The following is a 26,090-nucleotide window of genomic DNA, read 5'->3' on the forward strand; positions in this document are numbered from 1 at the left end:
AAGGGCATCAAACCTGCTTCCCCTGCTGGAGATGTGGTGAGGGCACCACAGAGCCACCAGAGGGCAGTGGACCCCATGCGTCAGGGTTTGGGCAGCTGAGGCCTCTTGGGGCCTCCGAGGCCAGCTGTCTGATTTACAGGCCTTGCAACTAATTGGGTCTTGCCTGAGATCAGGTGTCTAATGGGAGAAGGGAGCTGAGAGGTTAATGAAGTGAGGGGTCAGCAGGGATGGGAGCAGAGGAAGTCTGCTTCATTAGGCTACTTTGGCACCCTGGGTGACCTCTCTCATTCCCTGGCCAAGCAGGTGCACAGGGCTATGCAGGAGCCAGAGAGGTGGTAGGTGGGGAGCAGGTAGGGGAGGAGCCTGGCCCCACCAGCTCCTCTGGTGTGACCCCTCCTTCTTCCATCCTGGTGAATGCACAGCCCCAAGAATGAGATCAGCCGGGACTCATTCCCTGAGAGCTACCAGCTTGCCTTGACACCTGATCCCTTTTGGAAAGTGACAGGGCCAGAAAATTGCAAAGGCTGTTGGTGTGGAAGGGGCAGGAGGGAGGCAGGGAGGTGAGACCAGCAGCCCCTTAGACCATTTGGCAGTTTATGAGGTGCGGGGTGCAAAGCTCTGGTCCTCTTGGCAGTGGTGGCCCGGCCACACCCCAGTGTGGGCGTGGGCACTCTCAGACCTCATTTCCTAACCTCTCCCCTTTTCCAAGTGTCAGCTCAAGAGGAAGGTCTGGAGGCTGCCACCACTTTCTGTCTCGGTGGCAACGCCTATCCTGTCCCACCTCTACTCCCAGAGCAGGACAGGGACCAAGTGCTGAGAGATAAGTAAGAGAGGGTCAGATAAAACATGAGAGACTTAGGGAAGCCTGAGCCACCTATGGGGGTGTCCTGGCCCTCACCAGTGCAGAGACTCCTTCTGCATGATGTCCTTAAGCCTGCGTTGGTCTTCTTCTCGGAGACTGCCAAACTCATAGCGGGGGCTGAACTTGTCTCCAGTGGGGCCAGTGAATTTGATGTCAAAGGCTGAGGTGGGGAAGTCAATCTGGAGGATAAGCCCAGAGAAGTGAAGACAGGGGAGGCAGCCACCCCCTTGGGTCCCCACCCTCCCTCTCACAGTCCAGCGTTGCCACCTTGCTCCATCCTTCCCTGTCTTTGTAAAATAACCCAGCTGGACTTGTGATCACCAAGTCCCTTAGAGTGATACCTTTCAACAAAACACAAAGGAAACAGAGGGAGGGAAAGTGGGCAAGGGAGGAAGAAGTTGGGTTGAGAGGTTCCTGGGTGAGGCGTCGAGCCCCAGAATTTTGAACAGGTGCCACTGAGAGCATCCTAGCAGAGGCTGGGGAGTCCTGAGGCCTGCTGGCAGCGGAGACTGTGTGCTGAGTGGGAGTCCTACCAAGTCTAGGCCCTGCAACACTAGGTCCTCGTGCTCTCTGCCACCAGGTGTCCTCCTGAAGTGGATATCAGAGCTCACCGAGCCAGTTCTCCAAAAGGGTTCTACTTTCCTCACTTGACAAATGTTTACTGAGCCCTGATTTGGTGCATTATTCTAAGCCTCGGGTACAGAGCAATGACAGAGATCAAAACACTTGGAACATCCACTCTGTATCATTCTATTCCATTCTCTGTCAACTGTGATTTTTCCCTATTCCATACCAAAGCATCTCACGGTCACAACAAAGGGGAGCTGGGAACTAGTAACTGGACCTAGGGTCTAACAAGCTCCCCTCACCAGAAGAGGTCCACCCTGCAAATGCACCGAGTGAGCAGGAGGGTCAGGCTTCCCCTCAGGCCCCAAGAGGCGATGCTCTGATTTGATGACATTTAGAAGCACGAGATTTCAACACGGGGACTCTGATAAGCTGAGCCCTGGATTGGGAAGGTCTCAGACTCCACCTTCAGGCTCCCTGAAATCAAAGTTGACCTTCAGGAGATGGGAGGCAGCAACCACAGTGCTCAGCCTCTAACCACATTCACCCAGTAGCTTCCGTTATGCCATCACCCTGTGCCAAGTTCTAGCACTTTCTATTGTCCCAAACCAAACTTCAAGGGGGAAAACTTGGATCTGACTCTGAGGGTGTCCGATGTGGGGAGAGAAGGACTGGGGTCTCACCTGGAGGATGACACTGTCTGGCTGGTGGAAATTAGGTGCACTCCAACGGGCACTGGGGTTTTCCTGTGTTGCTGGCCACAAGCCCAGAAGCTTCCGGCCACAGGTCAGGACTCTAGGCGGGAAGGAAGGAGGGTGAGATGAGCCAACAAACCCACAGGCTAAGTGGACGGCTTCCCTCCTGCTCCCCAATTCAAAAATCTGTCTTCACTATTGGAAGCCACCACCCTTCCCCACTTCTACTCCATAGACTGAGGCCTCTTCCTTCCTCCAAGCTCCCCCTCCAGGAGGCCCCCTGAGCTGACTGCTCCCTGGCCTGAGTGACCTGGTGGTACAGATACCTTTGTAAGGTAGAGAGGCTGGGCTAGATGACCTCTGAGGTCCTTCTAGTGACCAGACCAGGTGACACGTTACTGAAGCATTGCTTTCCCATGCTCCCCTCCCCACTACCTGCCAGTCTGTGCCACCAGTCCTGTCTAGTGCCTCTTGGTTACATCGGCAGTCCTGGTCACTATTTCTGTCTTTTGGCCCTTCATCCAGGATGGGACCAAAGGGACTCGGGACTTCACCAGTGTGCTCCACGTAGCTACTCTCTTGAGGGACACTGACTAGTCCAGCACTCAGCCCCCTGTCTCCCTCCCCCTTCTCCCTCCCAAACCAAGAAGCTGCTACCCTGGGGTTCACATACTGCCTGAAATTGAAGAGCGGGGTAGTGACCCAGCCCAGGGCCTCGGGTACCCGTCGCTGCTTATTGGCCTCCGAGGAGCTCCCAGGTGGGGGGATGGGCAGAGCATAGAGAGTGGCACACAGTAGGGTCTCCCGAGGCAGCCGGTTCACCTGCACTGGGAAGCAGATCCTAGGGAGGACAGGAGACCAAATCAGGAGGCTTCAAGGGACAGGCGGCCTGGGAAGTCAAGGAGAGGCAGAGAGTTGTGCCTCCCTCTTAGGGAGTCAGAGGTGTGTTCCTGGATGTTGCGGGGTGGTGGGGGGAGGAACCTTCTTGATGAACCAGGATGGTCCGAAACTATGCAAAACCTCTACTAGAAGCTCCCGGAAGCACACAGTGTCTCTGGGGCCAGTAGACACAGCCAGCAACAGGAACTTCCCTGATTTCAAGACTACGCCTGGGACCTGACAGGACTCAGCTGGAGCCACCTCAAAATCCGGCCTCCTTCCCTCCAGGGCAGGACTGGTGTGGAGGGTCAGCAGGGCTGCTCCTGTGTCCTCTCTTTCCATTTGACAGTCCCCCCCCCCCCCCCCCCGCCAACCCGGATAAGAGACACTGGGAAGAAGCACCATGTTCTCTGCCCTCAGTTCGCCCTCCCCCACAGCCCTCCCCCCCCCATCGGTGTCCCTTCTCCTAGCTCCAGAGACACATGGTGGTTTTTTCTCACCCCCAACAAACTCAAAGCTAAAGGGACAAAGCGAAGGGGCTTCTTGAAGTCCCCAAATGGTCAGAAAGCCAACTGGCAGGGACAAAAGGAAAGGACTTGAGAGAGGCAGGCCACTGGCTCCACGCACCCAGATGTCCCCTCCTGGGCAGCTCTGCCTGGATCACACCCCGCCACTCCCTGCGCTCAGGATGAAGAGCTGCAGCTGGGGGAGCTGTGGAAAGAGGGAGGACCCGCCATACCTTTCCCGGAAGTTATCCCTGGGCCAAAGTCCACACTGCCACACCCTCCTGCTGCCCAGGCCCAGCAACTTTCACACCCAGAGGGCACGGAGGCACGAGGCCACCCCCAAGGTCAGCAGTTTCAGATAAAACAGCTCCCCTGCACCCGCAGTCCCTTGCCAGTCTCCTCCAGGGGACTCTCTACCTAGGTGAGGTACTGCTCCTGCCTGTCGCCACAGACTGGCACAGCCTGCTGCGTCCCGGCTGCCGCTACCCTGGGGGCCCCACAGCTATAATTAGGGCCCCTCCAGCAGCCAGAGAACATGCCAGCCAGGGTTTGGCTGGAAGTGACAGAGCATGGGCCTATTTTGAGAGTTAGCTGATCCCTGTACTGTGGCAACAGGAGACAGAACCAGCTGACCCTGCTGCCCAAGGAGAGGGAGCTGGTCCCCAGGCCTTTCTTGCCGCCCAGGAAGGGAGAAGCTTCCAGCAGTGTCTTAAGGAAAAGGAGAATGAAGAAACTTTCTTGCTGAGACCACAGCACTAGATGCAATCAAGGCACCCAGTTCCTCAGGCCCTGAGTGTATCCGGTATGCCTGTCCCCAGGACATTCGCCCAGGGTGGCTCAGGAAAACCACCAAGTTGCTGAAGACCTGAACTTCCTGCCTGCCACCATTCCTCAACATCACATCAGCAGGACTGCCTCCTCCAGGGAGGACTCCCAGAATGTGCTGGCAGGTCGAGTCCTGGACTGGCCACTCACAGTCTGAGCCCACTTAATTTATACCTCTGGCCCCACAGTGTCCTTATCAGGGAAGAGGAGAAACAGCTTCAGTAGTGTGACATGAGCACATACTCTGTACTTCTTGCTCTGTGACGCTGTGGTCACTGCTCTGAAACTAGGCTACACAGATACTGTTTCCATGCACAAATACTTCCACGTGTCAATCACTTTATCAGTCACCTGGAACAGAGAAACTGGAACTGAGAGGGGCCCCCCAGCTAAGAAGACCACAATGAAGAAGAAAGCATTAGCTATGCACTGGGTGCTGAGCCAGGTATTTTACTTACAGTTTCCTCCTAACTGCTCCTCCAACAACCTTGTAGGGGGGGCCCTATTATTGTCCCCATCCTAGAGTGAATGGCTGCCCAGGATGGCATCTACAGTAAGAAGGAGAGGACGGTAGGCCAAGCTTGTGCTCCAAACCCCTTAGTTTGGTGCCTTCTCCTGAATGCCATGGTCTTGACTAAGAAGGGCCCACATGTATCAGGTGGCGCATCTGGATTGCAGGGCTGAGATCATGCCCTCCACAGGGCCAGCGCCCCAGGAGACTGGCCCTTTAGATTCAAGGTGGAGATCTCAGACCTGGAACAGAATGAGACCCACTGGGCAGGCTGGGCTGTTTCTGTATTTCTGATTCTGTCTGAGAAAAGTATCTAAAGTCAATTTCTTGTGGTTCTCCTGAGCCAGAACACTGTATAGCACCGCTCTCCTGGACATCAGCAGTAACTAAGGCCGAAGAAATCCCAAGGGGATAGTGAAACTCAAGGGCCATTTAATGGAATGATCCTGTGTCTCCAAGGAGTATCTCCAGCCCTGATAGTTGTCGGATTTACCAGCAACTGCAGTTATTGCTCTAAGAATTACTTAAGTGTGAGGCTGGGATTGGAGCTCAGCGGTAGAGCACGTGCCTTACACACACCTAGCATGTGTGAAGCCCTGGGATTCGAGCCTTAGCCCCACATGAAAATAAATAAATAAAATATCGCATTATGTCCATCTACAACTAAAAACTAAAAATAATAATAAAAAAAGAATTACTTAAGTGTGAAGGACAGGAGAGAGGGTTGTCCATCTGTAAAATGTCAGATCCCACCCCTCCCGACATTTGCAGACTCGGTCTACAAGTTTGGTCGTCTTTGGCCTCCTCAAAGACCCTCCTTGGTCTCTTTAATCTGCACTCCAAATACCTGAGTAGCATCTGCAAATGAGGACCCTGACAGTCAGTCTGGGGAAGTGAAGCTGGGAGCCGCAAACAAGAGGTGGTCTGACCATCTGGAGGTGGGGGAATTGGAGACAGCACAGACCTCAATTCAAGGCCACCTCACCTCCATTTTCTTCCTGCTTTGCTTGGTTGACCCCTACCTTCCTGACATCAAATTGCCATTATTATTAAATGGTAATCAATATTATCTTTTAAAATTTTTTTTTTTAGTTGTAGTTGGACATTTATTTATTCATTTTTATGTGGTGCTGAGGATCGAACCCAGGGTAGACAAGCGCTCTTTCACTCGGCCACAACCCCAGCCCCTATCAATACTATCTTGTATTCGTGGTTTCATATTTATAACCTGCCTACCTTACTTCAGTGCTGCAACTGCCTCCGAATTAAGCAAATGTCCCCATTTCTCATTTTGAGAAACTGAGGCACAGATGAGCTGGAGAAAACGTAGGATTAGAGTCAGAACTAGAACCAGAGCCTTATTCCATGGCTCCATCTCATTTCTCTAGAAAACCTCCCTTCTCTATCTATGGGGGACAAAGCTCAAGATCCTTGGCCTTTTCTTTGTTTTGGGCCCATCCCCACCTCCCAGTACTAAGGATTGAACCTGGGGCACTCTACCCCTGAGCCACATTCCCAGCTCTTTTTATTTTTCTTTATTTATTTTGGTGCCCGGGATTGAACTCAGGGGCATTCGACCACCGAGCCACATCCCCAGTCCTATTTTGTATTTTATTTAGGGACGGGGGTCTCACTGAGTTGCTTAGTGCCTCACTAAATTGCTGAGGCTGGCTCTGAACTCACGATCCTCCTGCCTCAGCCTCCCAAGCCACTGGGATTCAGGAGTGTGCCACTGTACCCGGCTCACTTGTGACCCTTTGTCTCAGCCTCCCAAGGACCTGGGATTACAGGTGTGTTCCACCACCCCCAGCCACCATTTGCCTATTCTAAGGGAACTCTGGGAAGAAGGGAGAGGACGAGAGTCCCCCAGACTAGTTAAACTCTTTAAGAGAGACAAGATCAAAGCAACAAGACATTATTTAAATTAACAACTAACAGTTACATGGCCCTTTATAGATTGCAAAGAGCTTTTATGGACACGGTTCATTGGATCTTCCTAATGACTTGATTGGTAGAAATTTTACATGTCCCCATTGAAGAGTTAAAGAAATGGAGACTTCAGGGTTGATGAGTGACTTGTCTGGTTAGGGTAGTGAGGGAGCCTGGTTTAACCCAGGCATTCGCCCCCAGTCTGTGTCTGTTCATCTGCCCAGGAACATTCCCAGGAATGAGCAGATCCACAGGAGCAGGGGTCGGGGGTTGGGGGGACGCTTACTGCTGGTCCCAGATGATTAGGTGGAAGAGATACTTGGAGAAGTGGGCTCTTCGGGTCTGCAGCGGGCTGCACAGCTCCTTGCCGCCATGGCTGAGGGAGCAGGAGAGGTAGAAATCTTCATAGCTACGAAAGACAGAAGGAAGTCAACCCCCAACACCCGTCTCAGTCACCCAAACCTTTGCATCCCCTTCCTGCCAAACCCCACTTCCCCCCAGTAGAAGGGCTCTGTTTCTGGAAACTGAAACATGGGTCAAGGACAGGCCAAGCAAGCATTATGGGAGGAAGCATGCTCAGAGAGAAGTCTGAATCCCTCTGCTGATAGCCGACTCCCGGCTGAGCATTGAGATTTTGCTTCCTATAACGGGAATGGCCATCCAGCCCACTCTCCAAGGTCAGCTTCAGTCCGGCGTGTGCCCCAACACATATGCATGTGTATGTTTGTGTGGGTGCGCGCACGCGTGTGCATACATATGCGCACAAGAAAGCGGGTGGGGGAGGAAAACGACATATGCGGCCATGAATGCCAACACATGGGGGTCCCTGTGGCTCATGACAGGTGCCTGACAGAAGAGGTCAGAGAAGGCCCCGGTTTCCCAGGCTGCCTCCTTTGTTCTCTGCCAATCGCCCAGAGGAATACATTAAGTGAGGAACAAAGAGAGAAGGGGAAGGGAAAAGAGGGGGAAGGGGCCCAGTAAGAGTGGGGTGGGACCAAATGCCTATTCCCCCAGGCCTCGGATGCTGGGGACCCAGTGGAGGAGCTCAGGATTACCAAATGAACGTCTCCTCCACCCACCCACCCCTGCAGGCCTAAGGAACCCCAGACAAAGGGTTATCCCCCACCTCCCCGCCCCTCCCATTGTGCTGTCTGCAGGGGAGTGCAGTCATTGGCCTGGGGCACGCACTCTATCTGGGAACTGGCCATCTGTCGCCTGTCTCCCTCAGCCGGCCTTGGATCTGGAGGGGGCAGGGATGCTGAGGCAGACAGCGCTGAGAAGGAATGGCAGGTGCTTCTCCACCTCCTAGAGGACTTTCACTCTTAGGAATGTCCCAGCCTGGATTCCCCTCGGGCACTTGGCTCACCCCCTCAGCCCTGTGGTACCACAACGCCACACATCCTAGCACCGAGGTGTCACGTGAGGTCACTCGTAGGTAGACAGACCCGAGAAGCCAAGAGGAAGTTAAGCTCAGGTGACTCTCCAGAGGGTACTGAGCATCAACTCACCTGGTAGCCCAGGTGATGGGGATACGGTGGATGGCATAGACAGTGAAGGCTAGGGCCCCGGAGAAATGGCAGGCCTCCTGGACTAGATCGTGCTTGCGGCTCCCAGGCACTGCGGTCTGGAAGTCGGCGTTGAAGGTATTGCAGTACAGCTCCACCAGGTCCAGGATGGCCGCAGTCAGCGCCTCCACGACCTTCTCTATGAAAGAAAGGGGTCAAGAAGGAACTGTGAGGCCTCAGCAAGCACCATCTTGTCGTCGTGGCACTGGCCAGAATGGGCAAGTCTATGACAGGGGTCCCCAAATGCCCGTCCGTTTCTAACAGCCGTGACAAAGCTCACTCATCTCTGGTGAAATGGGAAAAGAGGGGAATGTGGTTGTGGCTCAGTGGTAGAGCACTTGCCTACCCTGTGTGAGGCCCCTGAGTTCCATCCTTAGCACTACAGAAAAAATAAATAGAGTTATGAAAAACACAATGGCATTATTTAAAAAAGGAAAAAAAGAAATGGGAAAAGAGAAGGAGGGTATCCTGAGCTTTGCATAAAGAAATAAGCTACTTGGTTTCAAACATGGTCCTTGTTTTTACATATTACCGCTTATATCATTGTGTTCAAATATTTTTCCTTTTAGCAAATGATAGTACTGAGAAACTGTCAGTTGTTTCAAAAAGTCATTTCTTGGCAAAGTCAAAAGCTAGCAGGGCTGGGGGAGCCGCTCAGCAGTAGAGCACTTGCCTAGCACGTGCAAGACTCTGAGTTTGGCATGTGGAGAGAAAAAAAAAAAATGCTGGTGATTCTGTGTTGGTCCCCCAAATACTTTTTGGGGGCATTTTATTGGTCCATGAAACCTAAAAGACTGGGAATCATGGTACGATTCCCAGCAACAAAGGCTTTTAAGGCAAAGTTCTGCATTAAAGTCTCAATGGGGAAGTCCTAGAGAAATCCTGGTGAAAAAATCCTTTCTCACTCTCCCAAGATCTGTTCTAAATTGGAAACGAAGGGGCTGTGAGCAGCCTGGAGAAGAAGCACAGCCTACGTACGTACGTGGGAGCTTTCCCATCTGGGTGGGAGGGCTGGCTGCACCTCGCTCTCCCCGCCCCCCGAACACACTTATCCCACCTCGTCACCCCTTCCAGAACACCACAGGAATGACTAGCAACAATAATGAGAAAATGATTTGTGGAAAGCAATGTGGGCTCCAGCTGTGTCCACACCTTGCAGGGAAACACACACACACACACACACACACACACACACACACACAGAGCAGGCCAGGCTCGGCCACATAAATCAAAGAGGCAGAGCTGGCAGTTTCTAGCTGCTCCTAAGGGACAAAGAGGGACAGCAGTCCCCTTACCTCGGTTTTCCCTCACTGCCAAGATGCTGGGATCCTGTTGGGTAAAAAGAAGAGGGAGGGAGCTTCAGGACCATGGCCTTTTTCATCACAGCTGGAAAAAGGGCTTTGTACAGCTGCACTCATCTGGGCTAGGCTGGGCTGAAATGTGAGGAGCAGAGACTCCCCAGGGAGGATGGAGTAATGGTTTCTACCAGAGCCGCATGATGGACAGAGGGAGCTGATGGGGATAAAAATCGTCATTGCATCCACCCTAATGAAAAGCCCAACCCCAGGCCGCTCGGCTGAGAGGATCACAGTGTCTGTGTCGCCAGCCCCATCTGCACGGCACACAGCCCCCACTGTGGCGTCACAGAGCCCCTGGCTCTTGGGACGTTCTCCTCCGGGTTTGGTTTTGTACCCTGATGGATAAGCAGACCGTGAGGCAACGCCTGGGTGGTTGTGAATAAGCCTTGACTGGCCAGGGCTTGCACAATCCGTCCCAGGGGCAGGCCCTGGCCCACCCTCATCCTTTCGAAGAGGGGATGCACTTGGCATCCATTTTCCAAGAATTCTTGTGTTTGTACTGCTTAAAAGACAGAAGTAGCAAGAAGAGTCTTTTTAGCAAAGGGTCACCTAGTCACCCCAGCAACGCAGTAACCTATGAACGTTCCTCTCCCACTTCCCAGGCCTCTTTACCTTCTGGATTTTGGGCTGCATGCGGGAGGCACAGGGGGGCAGCTGGTTGAGAGCGCTGGTGATCTCAGGGGTTTCCACAGCAGCCAGGGCATTGCAGATGGCCTTGACAGACTGGACCACCCTGTCGGCCTTCAGCGGGAAGTCCCCCTGTGGGAGACCACACTGTGAGGCTTGGCAGCTCTGCTCTCACACTGGTGGCCCCCAATCCTCCCCCTCCCCACTTAAATGAGTGAGTCGGGAAGTGTAGGGGATAATGACTCTAAGGAAGAACTAGTGGAATCCATGCTTCGTGTTCAAACATCCTGCATCCGCAGCAAACCATCTGATGTTAAATGAGCCAGGCCCAGGACCCCAGCCCATTCCCCCAACCACCTCTCATTCCCAGCCTCATCCGTCTGCCCCTGGCCACTTCTACTATTCAGACAGACACAGGTCTCCCTCAGGGGCTGCAGGTGGAAGAAAATTGATCTGTAGGGAAGACTAATGAGGCCAAAGAGACCGTGCAGGCCTCCTTGCCCACTTTCTGATTTCTCCTAACTCAGTACACAACCTCCAGGCCAACCCATGCCACTTCCATAGACAGCCCACTCTACCCTCCCCCTGCACCTGGCTCCCGTGTTTCCTCCTGTGGAATCCCCTCTCCTGTCGGGAGCTGATTAATTACATCCATTTAAATTAAGGGCCAGACAAGATTCTACCAGCTCCTTGACAAGGGCTTCCCCACCAGTGGCCCTCTCCAGCACCCCCCAGGGGCTCCTCATTAACTCCTTGCTGTCCTTTTCTCTCGACTCACTATCGCTTTTGTCTAATCACACGAGCTGCCCAAAGGCTAAGAAAATTCTTATACTTTTCTAGCCCTAGCACCTGCCAGCACAGCAAGGGCCACAATTCGCAGAATGGTCAGAGAACTCTCGTCATTGCAGATATTTAAGTAGAGGCTACTGGTGAAGGGATTCTGGCAGAGGGGAGAGGATGAGCTAGACACAGAGTCCAGCTCCCCACAAGGAAGGATCCACGATGCTAACTAGATCAAGGAAGCGAGAGGGTTTTTTAAATTTTTTTTATTTGATTTTGGGGATTGAACCCAAGGGCAACTGACCACTAAGCTACATCCCCAGCTCCTCCCCCACACACTTTTTTCCTTTCTAATTTTGAGACAGGGTCTCACTGAGTTGCTTAGGGCCTCTCTAAATTGCAGAGGCTGGCTTTGAACCTGTGATCCTGCCTCCCACTGGGATTACAGGTGTGTACCACTACGCCCAGCAGGAAAGGTTGTTTTTGAAGGTCACTTCAAAGCAGATTTGCTTTTAGCTTCCTGACATTTGGGCAAATGTTTATTCTCATAATTCAGAGGTGTGAGGTTCCTCACTAGTCTAGGTGGAAAGGGCGCTGGCCCCTCTGTGCATTTGGGACCCTCCACCTCCTGAGGGTTTTCTACTTGTGACACCAGCTCAATGAAACCTTTCAAGCCCGAGGTTCCTGAACATTGCTGGTGGGATGCACACGCCAAGGCACATTCAAGTGTGGCACTGGGAAGACAACTCTAGTTCCCTTTGCTTGGAGATGTCCTACTCCAGAGACAGGGATCAGCACACACTTCCTGACCTACTTCTTCTATTTGGGAGCGGAACCCCTTTCTACACGCTTGCCAGCTGCTCTACAGCCAGTAGTGATCTTGGCTGGCCGGTGAGCGAGGGGGATGGAAAGAAGGACTCTGCCAGCAAGGTTTCAGCTCTACCCAGATGCCTGGTGGTGCTGGCTGGTCCCAGGAAGCCCAGGTAAGAGGCAGAGGAGCTTCCAGCAGCTCCCCTGGTCCAGCTCCAAGTCATGTACTCACATCAGCCAGCAGGAAGGCATCCACCTCATTGTGGTAAGTGTCAAACAGAAGACTCAGGGCCTGCCTGGGAGTTGGGGGCAGAGAAAAATCACAGGAGAGGTCACAAAAGACCCAGCTCTGGCAGACCCATTCCTTCCCTCCCTGTCCTCTGCTTAGGGATTGGGCTCTGATGTCAAGGGTTCCCATTCTTTCCAGGACCCCTGAAGATGGGTGAGTATGGGTCCCCTACTCACCTGCTGATGGTCTGCTTGACTGGCCTCTCTTGCAGATGGATGAGGTAGTTCAAGGTGGAGGGGCTCTGGTCATCATTCACCTGTGTACAGAGCGCTCTGCTCAGCAGGGGTGATGTCCTTATCTCAGCACTCCCACTCCACTCCCCTAACGTGCCCCATATCACTTCTCCACCTCCCCGGTGCTGGGTACCCAACAACCACTCCCCGCACGGACCGTCCTGGCCAGGTCACTGCGCACAGCCTTCCGTTCCATGAGTTGTAGCCGGATGTCAACATCAAACTTGCGGCAGTACTGGATATACTCGTGGCTGCCCAAAGCATGTTTGCTGGCGGGGTAGGGGGACAAGGCCATTAGCATCCTAGAGAGTCCTTGGGAAGAGATACATACCCTTGCCTTGGGGAGACAGAACCAGGAAGAAACCAGAGGAGTCCGAGTGGGGCTAGGACCTGTGTGGCAGGCCCTACCCTGGGCTCCTGGAAAATGTCATGGGGGAGACGGGGGAAGGCATAAGGATCTACCCAAACAACCCTGGGCTGAACACATATTGGCTGTCTCGGGTATTTCGTACCTGTGTTGTTATCACTGGTTCATTTCCAGGCTGGGAACTGCTTGAGTGAGTGGGGAGGAGAGGGGGTTTCTCAGGGGACAGCTCCTTACACCCCATCTCTTAGCTTCAGTGTAGAGGACAACCAAGAGAGATCCACTGTGCCCAGGCTCTGGTGTTCCCACCCTCTTTCCATATTAACGACTAAGATGCTGGTCCCAAACCAAGCAAGTCCATCATGATGATTCTCACCCAAGTTGATTCTCCCTTCCTCTGGGGGTCCCGCCTGATTTGGGCTCCCTAAAAAGTGCCTCCAGACAGGAGACTCTCCTCCCGACCCCAATTTAGAGGAGGAGGCCTAGGGAGCCCCTCTGGGACCCAGCCCCTTCCTCACTTCCAAATCACACCTTAATTAGAAAGGAAACCCACAAGAAAGGGCAGAGGGAGTCCCACCTCCAGGCCAACACTGCAGCCTGGGCCAGGTCTCAGCAGCTGGGTAACAGAAGCCGGAAACGGACTTCCTTCCTCAGCAGAGCTGGGAATCTAGGCCAAAAATGGAGGGGAGGGGAGGGGAGGGGTGTGAAAGGGAGGGGAATGTGCAGAAGCCAGTGGAGGTGCAGGACTGGAGGCCAGTCCAAATCCAGTCAGGATTTAGGGGATTCTCCATATCCTGAGGGGCCTGGCCTCTAATCTGGAGCCTAAACTGCTAAGACTGAAGAGCAGCCAAAGCCTGGGGGTAGGGAGGCGGGGCCGAGGGGCAGGCCCCAGCGGGAGTGTCTAGGAGGAAGGAAGAATGCGGTGGGGGTGGGGGAGGTGGCAGGAAACCCAACCCTCCCCTAGGAGTGTCTCAAGGTTCTTATCTGAGAGCAGTCTGCATCCTGGACCCGCACTCCCCACCACCACCAATATCAGCCCCTCCTGCCAGGCATGGAATAGGAATCCTGAGGGGTTCCTTGGGAACTAGCGATTTCCTAAAACTTCCAGAGGGTCCTTGCCACCCCTACTGCAGGGCAGTTGTCCTATGTCAGGAGCCTGTAGCTAGGTCAAGAACTTTCAGGAGGTGAGAGGGCTGCTGGGCCAGGTCTCAAGGGGCCTGCTTGACTTTCTCCGTGGAAGGCAGAGTGGAAGGGGTGTGACCCTAGGACCATTGACCCTGTCCCACTACTTTGGTAATATTCTACCTGGGTCTTGGCAGAGAGGCAGAACCTGACAGCTCCTACTACTCCTGGACTTAGGGGCTTCAGGACTAGGGGTGCTGCAAGGGAAATGGTGGGACATGTCTCATCCAGAGCCCCATTAAGACCTCTCTTTGGGCTGATCTTTTCCTGCTGGTATTCACTGACTGCTCATTGGGTCCCTATCACATTTAATCCTCACCAATTTTTTTGGAGGGGGAGGGTGCTGTGGATGGAACCCAAGGTCTCATGCATGCTAGGTACGTGCTCTACCACTGAGCTACACTCCCAACCCAAACCCTCATCATTCTTTTCTGAGGACACTGAAAGTCAGACTTCACAACAAGTTCATGGCAAGCCAAAATTCAAGCCGGCGTAATGGTGTTCCCAGCGCCCAACTGACCCACGACGGCCCTTGTTTCCTCCAAAAGTGGAGGCTGCCTAGGGCTTCCTTGACCTAGGATCCCTATTATTACCTCTAGGGGAAGTAAGGACATAAGTAAGAACCACACGAGGCATGTTTGAATGTGTCCCCGGAGTTGTGGGGCTTGTCCCTTTCCTTTCCCTCTGTCTCCAGATGAGGAGGCTGAGACCAGAAAAGATCCCACAATATCCCTAAGGTTGAAATCGATCAAAAAAGACAGCAACTGTATTTTTTCCCCTAGGTTCCGCCAGGGCGCCTCTGCCTAGTCCTGCTACCCTCAGCTGTGAATCTTCATTCCTGACGACCAATCCTGTGGTCTAGTCATGGGTGAACATCTTGGTATCTAGACCTGCCTGCAAGAAGGAATGAGTAGCGGTACCCAGCAGGCTCTTTGATGGAAGGAGTGTGGCTTTCACCTTTCTCTACTCCCAGGGCCTGCTTCTTCCAAGTGGCTGGAAATGCTGGGCAATGGCCAACCTGATCTGTCTGCTGCCACACAACTGTACCAGCCAGGGGTGGGAACCTTGCCTCGGCCTCCCCTGCAGCCCAGCCCTCCAGAGCCCTGGGGTAGCAGAAAGGGGGCTGCTTCAGCTGGTCCACATCACACTTTCCAGGGACGCTGCCTTCTGCAGAGGGCACTGGCTGAAGAGGAGCTGGAAGCCAGCCTTTGGGAGGAGGACAACCTGCTGCATGGGCCAGCGGGACAAAGGAGTGTTGGCAGGGGAAGGGGAAGACAGCAACTGTATTTTCTCCTCTAGGTTCCGTGAGGGCGCCTCTGCCTAGTCTTGCTACCTCAGCTGTGAAGACACCACACATCCTGAGGAGAGAGGAGAAACCACCCTCCCCCAGTATGCACATCTTTGCAAGCAGAAGTCTGCAAGCAGATAGGACCTCATCAACTTTGCCTAATCCCAGCTCCAAGCACTTTCCACAGCAGATTTGGCTTAGGATCCAGCCAACTCTGCTGGAAAACGGAGCTCCTGGGGAAAGTGCAACGTGGCCGTGGCCACGGAGTGTGCCCAGAAAGCAGGAGTCCTGACTGCAGGGAGGGGGCGGAGCTGCCAGTGCAGGAGCCTAGCCCCCTCCCAAGTCCTACACCCCAGGCCTCCAGAAGGCAGGTGCTGCCCCACCCACAAGCCTCTGCCCCCTTTCACTCACTTCTGAAGGAACTCCTCCAGTCCACAGGGCTTTAGTACAAAGTCCCCCACGTCCACTTCCCTCAGTTCATCGTGGGTGTAACACAAGGTCTGGTAGATGAGCAAGTCTACTGTGGAGGAGCCTGTAAAGAGCAGGGTGGGGAAAGCAACAGTGGTGGGCAAGGGGTAAGCAGGGCTCGGCCCCTGTTGATCTCCTGTCCCCAGCTAAGCCCTCTCCCGCATCACTGCCAACCACATGATGCAGGCAAACAAACAGCTTGAGGTTTAAGAAAGTCGCTGTGGACACAGAAAGATGGCCCCGGAGCCAGTCTCTTCCCCACTGCTCTCCATCCCCATGGACCACAAGGTGAGGTGGGATGGAGACCAAAGGTTCGTAACTACAGTCCAAAGCATAGCTACCCCTCCCCCAGTTCACATGCCCGCCCTAACTTACAGTTGCAGGTGAAAGTGAGTGGCTCCCGGAGGCTGTCACACAACACTGTCACCTTCAGGTTGACCTCATCCCCAAGGTGTTCTGGGCTCGGGGTTACAGCGCTCCAGACATATCCGGTGAGGGAGTAGTCTTGGATGTCAGAGCCGGATCGAAGGCTGTGCAGGAAGAGGGAGAAGGGCCCTTGCTGTGCCTTCAGAGAGTAGTTGACAAGAGATTTGTGGGAACCCTCCTGGCCAAGGGTCCCTCTGTCCCCACTCAGCTTAGCCCTCTGAGTGTCAGACTGGGAGCTGTGGGGAGGCAGCTGGTGGGAAACTGGCCTCTTCATTCTCGGCTACAGTTGCAAAATATTTCCCACAGTGGAACAGCAGAGAGAGTTCCAAATGACAAAGATTTCCATATTAAGTTTAACAGAAAACTTTGATACATCCATTTCCTTTTTTTTTTTTTTTTCAGTTCAAGAGAACACTCTGATCTTTACCTGGGTGCTCCTAAGGGCCACTGAGGGTCACGGCCTAAAGTGGTGAGGTCGACTGGATTGTTAGATGAATTTTAATAAAAATATGAGGCTTCTAAGATTTCAAAAACCCTGCAGACACCTGATCTGAGAGGCATCCCATGGCTCTGAATTGAGGCTCTTCTTCCTTCTAAAGTAAGTTCAGAAATGGGTGACCCTCCTCCCCCACCCCAATCCTCCAAGCCCGCACCCATTCTTGAACTCTTACATATCCAACATGTGGCAAAACGCGGCAACTTCCTCGTCTCTCTCCTCTGAGACTTCAAACAACTCGTGGCCGTTGGCGACAGTGTGGTGCCGGGAGACCACCTTGAAGGGAAGAGCAGCCCACTCAGTGCCTTTCCCCTATAGCACCCCCTTCGTGAAGGGACTCCCACATCTAAACCAGACTCTAGGGGTGAAGACTTTCCAGCTCTTCGATACAGAGAAAGGGGAGCATGATGATATAGAAAATCCAGAAATACACTTGTGTGCCATCCTGGGAGACCAACAGCCACATTAAAAGAGAAGAGTTGACTCTTGGGCTGAGTATGGAAGTGGGGTGCCGTGGACAAGTCTCTGACCAGCTCGGGGCAGCCAGGTGGGCCTTGTGCGGCCAAGCAGGGTGAGAGTTTTCCTGGGGAGGCTCCCAGAGGTGAAGTGGGAGCTGATCTGGTGGCCATTTATCCCAGCCCTTCCACTGAGGCCAGGGCAGACAGGGGTTCCAGATGGTCCCAGGAGGGGCTTGGCCCTCTGACATCCCAGAGGTGCAAAGGGAGCTAGATCTAGAGCCCTTTGGTAGACGGTGACTCAGACACATGTGCCTTCTCTGTAAGTGCTATTTGAGGAAGAAAGTGTCAAAGCAGAGGTCTGGGCAGGAGAGAACCTGGGAGAAGGCTTGGCTCCTTCCTGCTGGCTCCGGAGCTTGCTGGTTCTGAAGGGCTGCAACTTGGACAGCCTGCCCTGGTTGGCCTACCTCCTCTCCCAGAGCATGGTGTGGTGCTGGGGTTGTCAGACAAGACTCACAACTGTTTCCCATCCATAGCTGCTCTCAATCACCCAGGAGGGGCCTAAAGAAGTCCTCAAATGAGCGTCAAGGAGGAAAAAGGAGGTGGCAAGCTGGTGCTGACAGGTTGCTGCCTGACAACCTGCCCAGGTCGGCCATCCCAGAGAAGGAGGCCTGCGCTCCAGGGAGTCTCAGCCCACTGCAGGAGAGGCAGCCGGTTCTAACAGCTGCTTCCAGGGCGGAGCCTGATGCTGGGTCTGTGCACACCACACCACCAGCACCTCTCATCTCTCACCCTCCCCACTGGCTGTTCTCAGGTCCTCCCTGCCCCTCAGGGCAGATGGCAGCAACTGAGCTCCCCATTTGAATATGTGACTGTTTTCTCTGGGTGACCCTCTCAGCAGCCTTGCTCCCCTGGCTGTGTGGGGTGGGGGACACAGAGGGGAGGGCAGTCGTAGGGGCAGTTGGCATGTGAGGCCCTGGCTCTGCCAAGTGCATGCCTGTGTCCCGGACAAAACAATAGAACCACTGTCAGCAATTAACCCACAAAAGAGAGAGAGACAGAGAGGAGCAGGGAGGCCAAGGCAGGAGAGGGAGAGGGGCAGAACAGAATGGCTACTGAAGGCCATTTTCATGCCCTTTCCGTACCACTCACTGGCACTGGAGGAAGACAAAAGCCACTTACGTTTGCCCGGCTGGCAGGCCCTGGTGCCATCTCCCGATGCTGGCTGGGGGAGTCTGCCAGGCAGAGGCTGGCAGCGGGGGTACCAGGCTGGCATTTGGAGCCAGCCATTTCCAGAGAGGGCTCAGCAGGCCTGGGATGAGGGTCCCTCCGGCTGGAAGCCCGGCGAAGGCGGGGTGGGGGTACAGGCCGAGGGCCCAAGGGATCCCCCCTCCCGGAGGGCTGAGCCCCTGCCCCCAGCTGAGGTGGGGAGGACCAAGGCCGCATTTCCCCTCCAAATTGGCAAGAGACGCTTGCTCTGCCCGTGCTTCTTCAAGGAGCCTCCAGCCAGGGCTCCCTCTCAGAACTCTGATGACACTCAGGATGGGGGCAGGGTGAAGGAGTGGAGGAGGCAGGAGAGAGGACAGAGCTGACCACCTCCCGGGGTGGCCTGAGCAAGGCCCAGCTCTGAGCAAGGAACAGGAATCTCCTAGTCCCTATAAATAGCGGGAGCAGCCCCACCTCTCAGAGCAGGGCCTTTAAAAAGCCCTGAGCTCTGGAGCGGTGGCTTATCCCAGGAGCTGATTCTGCTTTTGGGGGGACTCTCTGAGCAGAGGAAGGAAGGACTGAGTAGCTCTTCAGAACTGGGATGGATCCCAAAGGCTGGGTGTGAGGTGGGAAAGCCCCAGCACCCCTTGGACAATGGATAAGGAGGAAACGGGGATGGAATGAGGTGGGATGATAAGCCACAGAAGTCGTCAGCCCTGGGGGAGAGGCCTGACACCTTGAGGCCACGGTTGGCAGGGGCCAAGGGTGACACACAAGGCAGGCTTTAGGTCCCACCCATGGAGATGCTGTGGACACTTCTCTCAGCCAGAAACAGACCAAAGCTGCCCTGGAGCCCACCTGGGGCGAAACGGAGAGACTTTGCTACTTTATACTACATAGTGATGCAAGTCAAATTACTCTCATGGTTTTATTTTTTCCTAAATATTTTCACTAGGAAAAGAGTGGGTGGGGATGGATAGCAGTGAAGCTGCACACGATATGCAACTGTACTTGATACAATGAACTGTACACTTAAAAATGGTTAAGATGGTTAAGTCTTATGTTCTGTAGTTCTTACCACCACAAAAGGGACAGACAGGGGAGGTTGGGCACAGAGGGAGAGAGGGAAGAAAAGAGAAAGGGAGAGGGAGGAAGAGGAGGAGAAGAGGGGGGCTTTGGGACAGGGAGACCAGGGTTGGATGCCAGCTCTGCCATGTCTTGACGTGGGGCTTTGGACCATCAGGCAGGGTTGTTGTGGAGACCTGGATCGGGGTCTGGTATTCAGAGAGCACTAAACAAGTGGCTAATATTATGAACGAGCTTCGAGGTGGCACAGCGCTTTGTCAGAGCAGGGCCTCAGGCACCGGAAACGACTTGCTTAAGTCCACAGGGCCATTCACCCAGAGTTAGTGACAAATCCCCTAACTCCTGGTATAGTCCTTACATGATGAGGTCAGCACATGCTAGGAACCAGGATTCCAAAGCTCCTAACCCCAGAAAGGGCTCTTTTGGCTAAGAGACATGAAGAGAGATTCATCAATAATCTGATGTAGGTGACATAATCTGGGCTCGTGCCCATTTCTTCTTTACTGGTGTCCCTCTCCTGCCCCGCCCCCACACACAATCAAGCCCACCTTGGACCTTTACCCACCAGGGCCCAGATTCCCGATGGCAGAAGAGGGGAGGAGAGGACTAAAGGGTGAGTACTTGGCAGATTTGAACTTGGAACAGCAAAGAAGAGGGCCTGGTCCTTGTTTCTGAATGACATGGGAAAAGGGGAACAGAAGAAATACAGTGAGGTCCTCACCGGAGCAGCAGAAATCCGGCGGTTCTTGCCTGGTGTCGCATTCTTCCGGTTGGCATAGCGGGAGGCATAGGTTCGGGGAGGCACCTGAGGGGGCATGGTCTTGCTCCGGGCCACAGGTTTTCCAGGGGTGTCCTTGCTGAAATCCAGGGGCCCTCGGCCTTCCTTCCAGTCCCGAGTGGCATCCCGCAACATCTCCGCATCATAGGTTGACTTCAAGTTGAGCCTTGTAATTGCGTCATTGATACCGTCATAATCCACAGACCCCAGCAGGCGCCCCTGCCCCCCATTTCCTGGCAACTCTTCCTCTTCCAGGATCCGATGCCCCAACAATTTGTTAGAGGATTGTTCCACCAAAGAAAAAGTGTTGATGTCATTGGGCTGAGAGATTTTGGAGGATGAGGGGGACCCCTTTCTGGGAGGCAGGGGAGGGGTATCCCAGATAGAGACTCGGGGAGGCAAAGGAGGTGGGGACAGTTTCTTGCAAGAGTCATCTACATTCCCTGGTCCTGGGGACAAAGAGAGGTCCCTATCGGAACCATCAAAAATGTAGAGATAGTCTCCAGACAGTGAGCCTTTGGGCCAGGGATCTGGGCCAGGCTGGGGGCCCGGGGAGGTAGAGTGGTTGGGCGGCTCTTCCTGCGGGGAGAGCGAGTTGTAATTGAGGGTAGGATCAGAGCCAGAGAGACCGCGTAACAGCTTGAGGTCACCCTGCCTTGCCGCGGGCTTGTGGTAGAGGTCTGAGTCAGGCTCATCCCAGCTGATGAGAGAGGGCTCCAGGTTCTGCTTAGCCCTGCTCTCCTCCTTATCATGCCGGAGACGGGACAGAGCATCATACTCCATCTGCAGGGCTTCAGCCATGGCCAGTTCTTTGCGGCTGATCCCCACTGACTCCAGGGACTTCCAGTGCTCCCCATTGCCCTGAGTCGAAGACATGGTGAGGACGGGGGCACGCGACAGAAGGAAGCTTTCTACTTCCTGCCAATGTCAGGACTGGAGGGCTGAAGCATGGTGTCTGGATACCTGCAGAGGAGGAGTAAAAATATCATTCAGCCACAAAGAGAGACTCATCAATCAGCTGATGTAGGTGACATAGTCTGGGCTCGTGCCCGTCACTTCAGTGCCTACCACAGATGGGAAACAGAGAGGTGGAGAAAAAAATGAGATACCAGGTCAACTTCATCTATTATATCCATCCCCCCACCCACTCATCTATACATGTCTCCATCTCTGGTCACTAACTCTTATCTTCATCTCTCTCCTATATGCCCCAAGGAAAAAGAGGGGTGCCTTTCATCAGACAAGAAGAAAAATTTAGAGGAGCCAACTCTCCAGTTTAAAGGGGATGAACGTGGTGGCTTATGCCCATAATCCCAGGGACTCAGGAGGCTGAAACAGGAGGATTGCCAGTTTGAGGCCAGCCGGAGCAACTCAGTGAGACCCTGTCCCAAAATGAAAAAATAAAAAGGGCTGGAGATATAGCTCAGTGGTAGACCATCCCTGGGTTTGATCCCCAGAATTGCAAAAATAAAACATTAAAAAAAAAAAAAAGAGGATAACTGTCTAGGGATGTAGGAGGGCACAATGGCAGAGCACTTGCTAGCATGCAGGAGGCCCTGGGTTCAATTCCCACACTGCAAACGACTGGTACCTACCCAAGAAAATTGAAAGCATATATCCACACAGATTTAGAAATATTCACAAATATTCACAGAAGCCTTATTTGCAATACTTCCAAACTGGAAATGACCCAAATGTCCATCATTAGGCAAACAACTTTTTAAAAAATGTGGTATGTCTATGTGTTTACAATTGAATTCTTCTCAGCAAGGAAAAGGAATGAATTATTGATTAATGCATGCACATGGATGAAAAACAAATTAGCTATGCTGAGGGCTGGAGATATAGCTCAGTTGGTAGAGTGCTTGCTTTGCATGCAGCAAGGCCCTGGGTTCAATCCCCAGCACCTGACAAAAACAGATAAACTACAATAAGGGCTGGGGATATAGCTCAGTTGGTAGAGTGCTTGCCTTGTATGCATCAAGGCCCTGGTTTCAATGCCCAGGAACACACACACACACACACATCAAATAAGATAATATTCTATCCATCTAGAACTACAAAAAAAATTTTTTTAATAATAAAATGTGGCTCAGTGGTAGAGCACTTGCTTCTCTTCCAACCCCATGTATCGGCACAACCCTCTTCTGCTCATGTGCCAACCACTGATCTCCTCCAGGGTGATGTTACTGGATTTCCCTTCACTTTCCTGTACTTCAACCTTTTGTCCTTATGTGGTTTCTCTCTTCAGCCCATCAACAGGCCTCTTCCAGCCTCAGAAACAAAACGGGATCTGTCACCCCCACTACTTACAACCTAAACACCTTCCCTCGCTGCTTGGTCCTCTGCTCTCTTCCCTTCTCGCCATCCTTCACAAGAGAGCAGCAATACCTGATGTTCCCCAACTCTCCCTTCCCATGCCCTCTTTAACTGACTGTCATCTGGCGTTTCCAGCAACAATGCTCAGGCTGCCCGGCTCAGCAGGCACTTCCCTCTGCCCAGAAGTCCCTGCAGCACTTGGCTCTGCAGACCATCCCCTTCCTTCCTAAGTCTCTGGCTTTTGATGCAGTTTTCTTTCTTGCTTTTTGCCTCCATCTTTGTCCTCCTCTCCCTCTGCCCAGTCCTGACATGCTGGTATTGGCTCAGGTTGCCGTTCTTGGCCATTGTCACCACACGACCCCCCTGCTCAGGCAGTCTCATCTATCCCACCACCCACAGGTGCTGGTTCTCCTTCAAGTTCATCTGCCCACCTGAATCTCAAAATCCAGATGGCCCAAACTGAACTGTCACCTTCTTTACTCCCTACGCCCTGCTCCTCCTTCCTGACTCCTGAGTGGCATATTCTATCCCCAAACTAGAAACTCAACAGACACCCTAGTGTCCTCCCTCCTTCAGCCCCCACATCCAATCACCAAGAACTGCCAAGTCTCTTCCCCTTCAGGACTTCCCCGGACTAGGGCTCCCTTCCATCCTAACTGGGCTGTCCTAATTCAAGCTCTTATCTCCTCTCTGTACAATAGCCTCCTAACAGTCCTTCCTCCTCCTAATCTTCCCATCTCCAAGGCTTTCTCTACAGAGCAGCCTGAGGGCTTTCTGAAGTGTAAATTGGATCATCTCACTCCCCTGCTAACAACCAATCCTTCAATGGCTCTCTATTTGACTCCTCCGCAAAGCCTTTATCATCTGCCCCCATCTCCCACTCACCTCCAGCTCATCCCCAACCCGTTCATCACTGTGTATTTGATCCCTCTGTGATGTGGCTCAAGCGCTAACCCTTGCCTTTGGCTGCCCTTCCTGGTCCCGTTTGCCTGTGTGACTCTAACTCACCTCTCCGAGACTTGCTAAGAGATCAGGTAAGAAGTCTTCTCTGAACCCCCAGATTGGATCCCTTCTTTCTGCTCCACACAGCTACCTATACATATTCCAAACATGGGCTTAAATTCTTTTATTCAAAATCACACGTTTCGGGCTGGGATTGTGGCTCAGCGGTAGAGCACTCGCCTAGCACGGGTGGGACCTGGGTTCGATCCTCAGAACCACATAAAAATAAAGGCATGGTGTTGTGTCCATCTACACCTAAAAAAAAATAAATATTAAAAAAAATCACAGGTTTCGGGATCTGTCACCCCCACTAAGCTCCTCAAGATCCCAATTCGCCTTACTTCCACGGAGAAAGAGGGTACCTGAACATTCTTTGTGAATATTGAATATAAGGGCAGAGGTTTGGTGTCTGGTGCTGCTTAGACCCTGGCACCGAACGGTTTTTCCTGGCACCTCTCTATGTTTTTCCACGTGGAGAGGCTGACCAGGATACAGGTGATGTCTTTCCTTAGAGTCTTTCAAACACAGGTCTGGGTTTCAAAAGTAAATGGGCTGGGTGTGGCAACTGTAAGCAGGTCTACAGATAGGCAGGAAAACCCCATGCAGTGCCTTCCAGCTCTGAGATTCTTTGACTCAGACCTATGGATTCCCCAATGTGAAATTCCTCAGAGGACTCCAAAGTCATAGAAAATGCAAGGAAAAACCCCAGGGGTGAGCCAAGCAGGCCCTGCTCCTGAGGCTTTCCCAAGACACAGGAAAGGCCGGCTGCCCTCTGTAACCACCATCCCCCCACCCCACTCCCCCATCACTCAGGGAAGGAAGCCCACCCTGTGCTGACACATGTCACACCAGGGGCCAAGCTGGCAGCTGCTCCTTCCTAAAGGCTCACACGGATGCTGAGAGAGTGGACGTGGTGACGGTGACGGGACAGGACAAACAGCATCCCCTGCAGGTCCAGGAGAGCCACCTCCAAAATGAAGTGAGCATTCAGAGACCAGCAGCCAGGCACAGGGAAACCAGGGAGGGAAACAGGAAAGGAGGCAGCCACCAGTCCCAATGACCTTGAGACAGAGCGAGCTGGCTTGCTCTAAGCCCCAAATTTCATTTTCGGGGAGTGGGAGCCAAGTATTTTAGGAATCAGGTCTCCTATTTCCTGCCTCCTCCCTACCCCAATTCGGTTTCTCTGAAGCAGCCTCGACTGGGTTGACACATGGGAAACTGCTCTAGTCCCTTAGTCCTTAAGGGCTACGAGGGATTCCATTAAAAAAATACATATACAGAGAGTCACATAGGTCTCAGGAAAGAGGGCAGGTGAGTGAGGGCCTCTGTCCTTCTTTTCCACAGCCCATCCAGGAAGAGGTATGTGAGGCCAGCACCGCTACCACACAACCCCAAGAGCATGCCACACTTTGTATTCTATATCAGTGGCATCCCGACAAAGAAACCAAGTGAATGGCGCCCCCTGGAGTTGTGCACATTGGCAGTCCTGTGTTCTCTCCTAGTGTCCATCTCTCAAGAGAACAGATGGAAATGATTGGAAAGGTCAGTTTCCTATCCCCACCTGCATGTGCTGCTTTGTGCTCACTCATGCTCGCTCTCTCTCTCTCTCTCTCTCTCTGCTTCACCACTTTGCCTCTAGTCATTCTCCTCTGTAAACACGATGCCCTTAGCACACCTACAAAATTTCACATTGACACAACATGATCCAGCGTACAGCCCACACCTGAATGACTGCAATCATCATCTGGGAAATGTTTCAAACACATAAATTCCTGGCCCCTCCCGCTGGAGGCTCTGATTCAGTGGGGTGAATCCCTGGACTCCGTATATTTCCAGAGCACCCCCCAACCCCCGCCAGGTGATTCAGAAGTGCAGCCAGATTTCAACCCCCAGACGAGGGTTTCAGAACCCGTAGGAAGATAAGAAGAAACCGAACAGAAGGGGACATGTTTAGGCCGAGCAGGTCGGTGCCAGGGTCTAAGCAGCACCAGACACCAACCTCAGTCTACACAGCTGCCCACAGATGGCTAGGGGCTGGAAGGGAGGAAATGGGGTCAGGGCAGAGCCACACAATGGTTCAGAGTCAATGGGGGAGAGAAAGGGAGAAAGCCCTCCCTCCGGAGGAGCTGGCTCTGTTTGGAACCCCTGCCAAGGAGGGAGGGGCCGAGGGCACCACTGAAGCCGTGGCAGAGAAGCTTCCTGCTCTCTTGCGGGAGGGCGCCGTGCCAGCATTGCTCTGGCTCAGGACTGGGAGAACCTAAAGGGCCTGGGTCATCTCCCCACATCCTGAGCCATAGAACTGGATCCCAAAGGGTGTTGAGAATCAGAATTCAGGTGACTGTGGCACAATTCCAAGGAGCTTAGAATCTAGCAAAGGTGATGGACGCATGTGTTAAATAATTCAGTCCCCCCTTGGGGTATAAAACTGGGCAGCCATACATGTCTCGGCCCATCTCCACTGGGCAGGGGAAATGGGGAACTCTCAAGCAAGATGGTGAAGAGTGGAGTCTAAGCACCTGGGGCCTTGGGCATCCCACCATTTCAGTAGTTTTTAGGCAGGGAAGAGAACTCGGTTCTAGGACTT

General features: G+C 53.2%; 1 protein-coding gene across 2 annotated transcripts in view; it reads right to left on the reverse strand.

The window, feature by feature from the left end:
• Pik3c2b (phosphatidylinositol-4-phosphate 3-kinase catalytic subunit type 2 beta) overlaps nucleotides 1–26,090 on the reverse strand; it is a 62,369-nt gene that overhangs the window by 20,828 nt on the left and 15,451 nt on the right. The window contains exons 2-15 of one of the 2 annotated variants that reach the window (XM_013360815.4): nucleotides 20,129–21,148; nucleotides 16,836–16,936; nucleotides 16,114–16,268; nucleotides 15,682–15,802; nucleotides 12,594–12,705; nucleotides 12,380–12,459; nucleotides 12,147–12,210; nucleotides 10,310–10,456; nucleotides 9,635–9,668; nucleotides 8,283–8,478; nucleotides 7,061–7,183; nucleotides 2,798–2,965; nucleotides 2,113–2,224; nucleotides 899–1,041 (exon numbers count right to left, since the gene is read on the reverse strand). In XM_013360815.4, coding sequence (XP_013216269.2) covers nucleotides 899–1,041; nucleotides 2,113–2,224; nucleotides 2,798–2,965; nucleotides 7,061–7,183; nucleotides 8,283–8,478; nucleotides 9,635–9,668; nucleotides 10,310–10,456; nucleotides 12,147–12,210; nucleotides 12,380–12,459; nucleotides 12,594–12,705; nucleotides 15,682–15,802; nucleotides 16,114–16,268; nucleotides 16,836–16,936; nucleotides 20,129–21,061 — 2,489 coding nt within the window. In that variant the 5' untranslated portion in view covers nucleotides 21,062–21,148. Of the gene's footprint in view, nucleotides 1–898; nucleotides 1,042–2,112; nucleotides 2,225–2,797; nucleotides 2,966–7,060; nucleotides 7,184–8,282; nucleotides 8,479–9,634; nucleotides 9,669–10,309; nucleotides 10,457–12,146; nucleotides 12,211–12,379; nucleotides 12,460–12,593; nucleotides 12,706–15,681; nucleotides 15,803–16,113; nucleotides 16,269–16,835; nucleotides 16,937–17,492; nucleotides 17,811–20,128; nucleotides 21,149–26,090 lie in introns of those variants that run through there. The other variant, XM_040278611.2, reaches the window with a different exon arrangement.

This window comes from Ictidomys tridecemlineatus, chromosome 10 (assembly GCF_052094955.1).
Source record: "Ictidomys tridecemlineatus isolate mIctTri1 chromosome 10, mIctTri1.hap1, whole genome shotgun sequence".
Lineage (NCBI taxonomy): Eukaryota > Metazoa > Chordata > Mammalia > Rodentia > Sciuridae > Ictidomys > Ictidomys tridecemlineatus.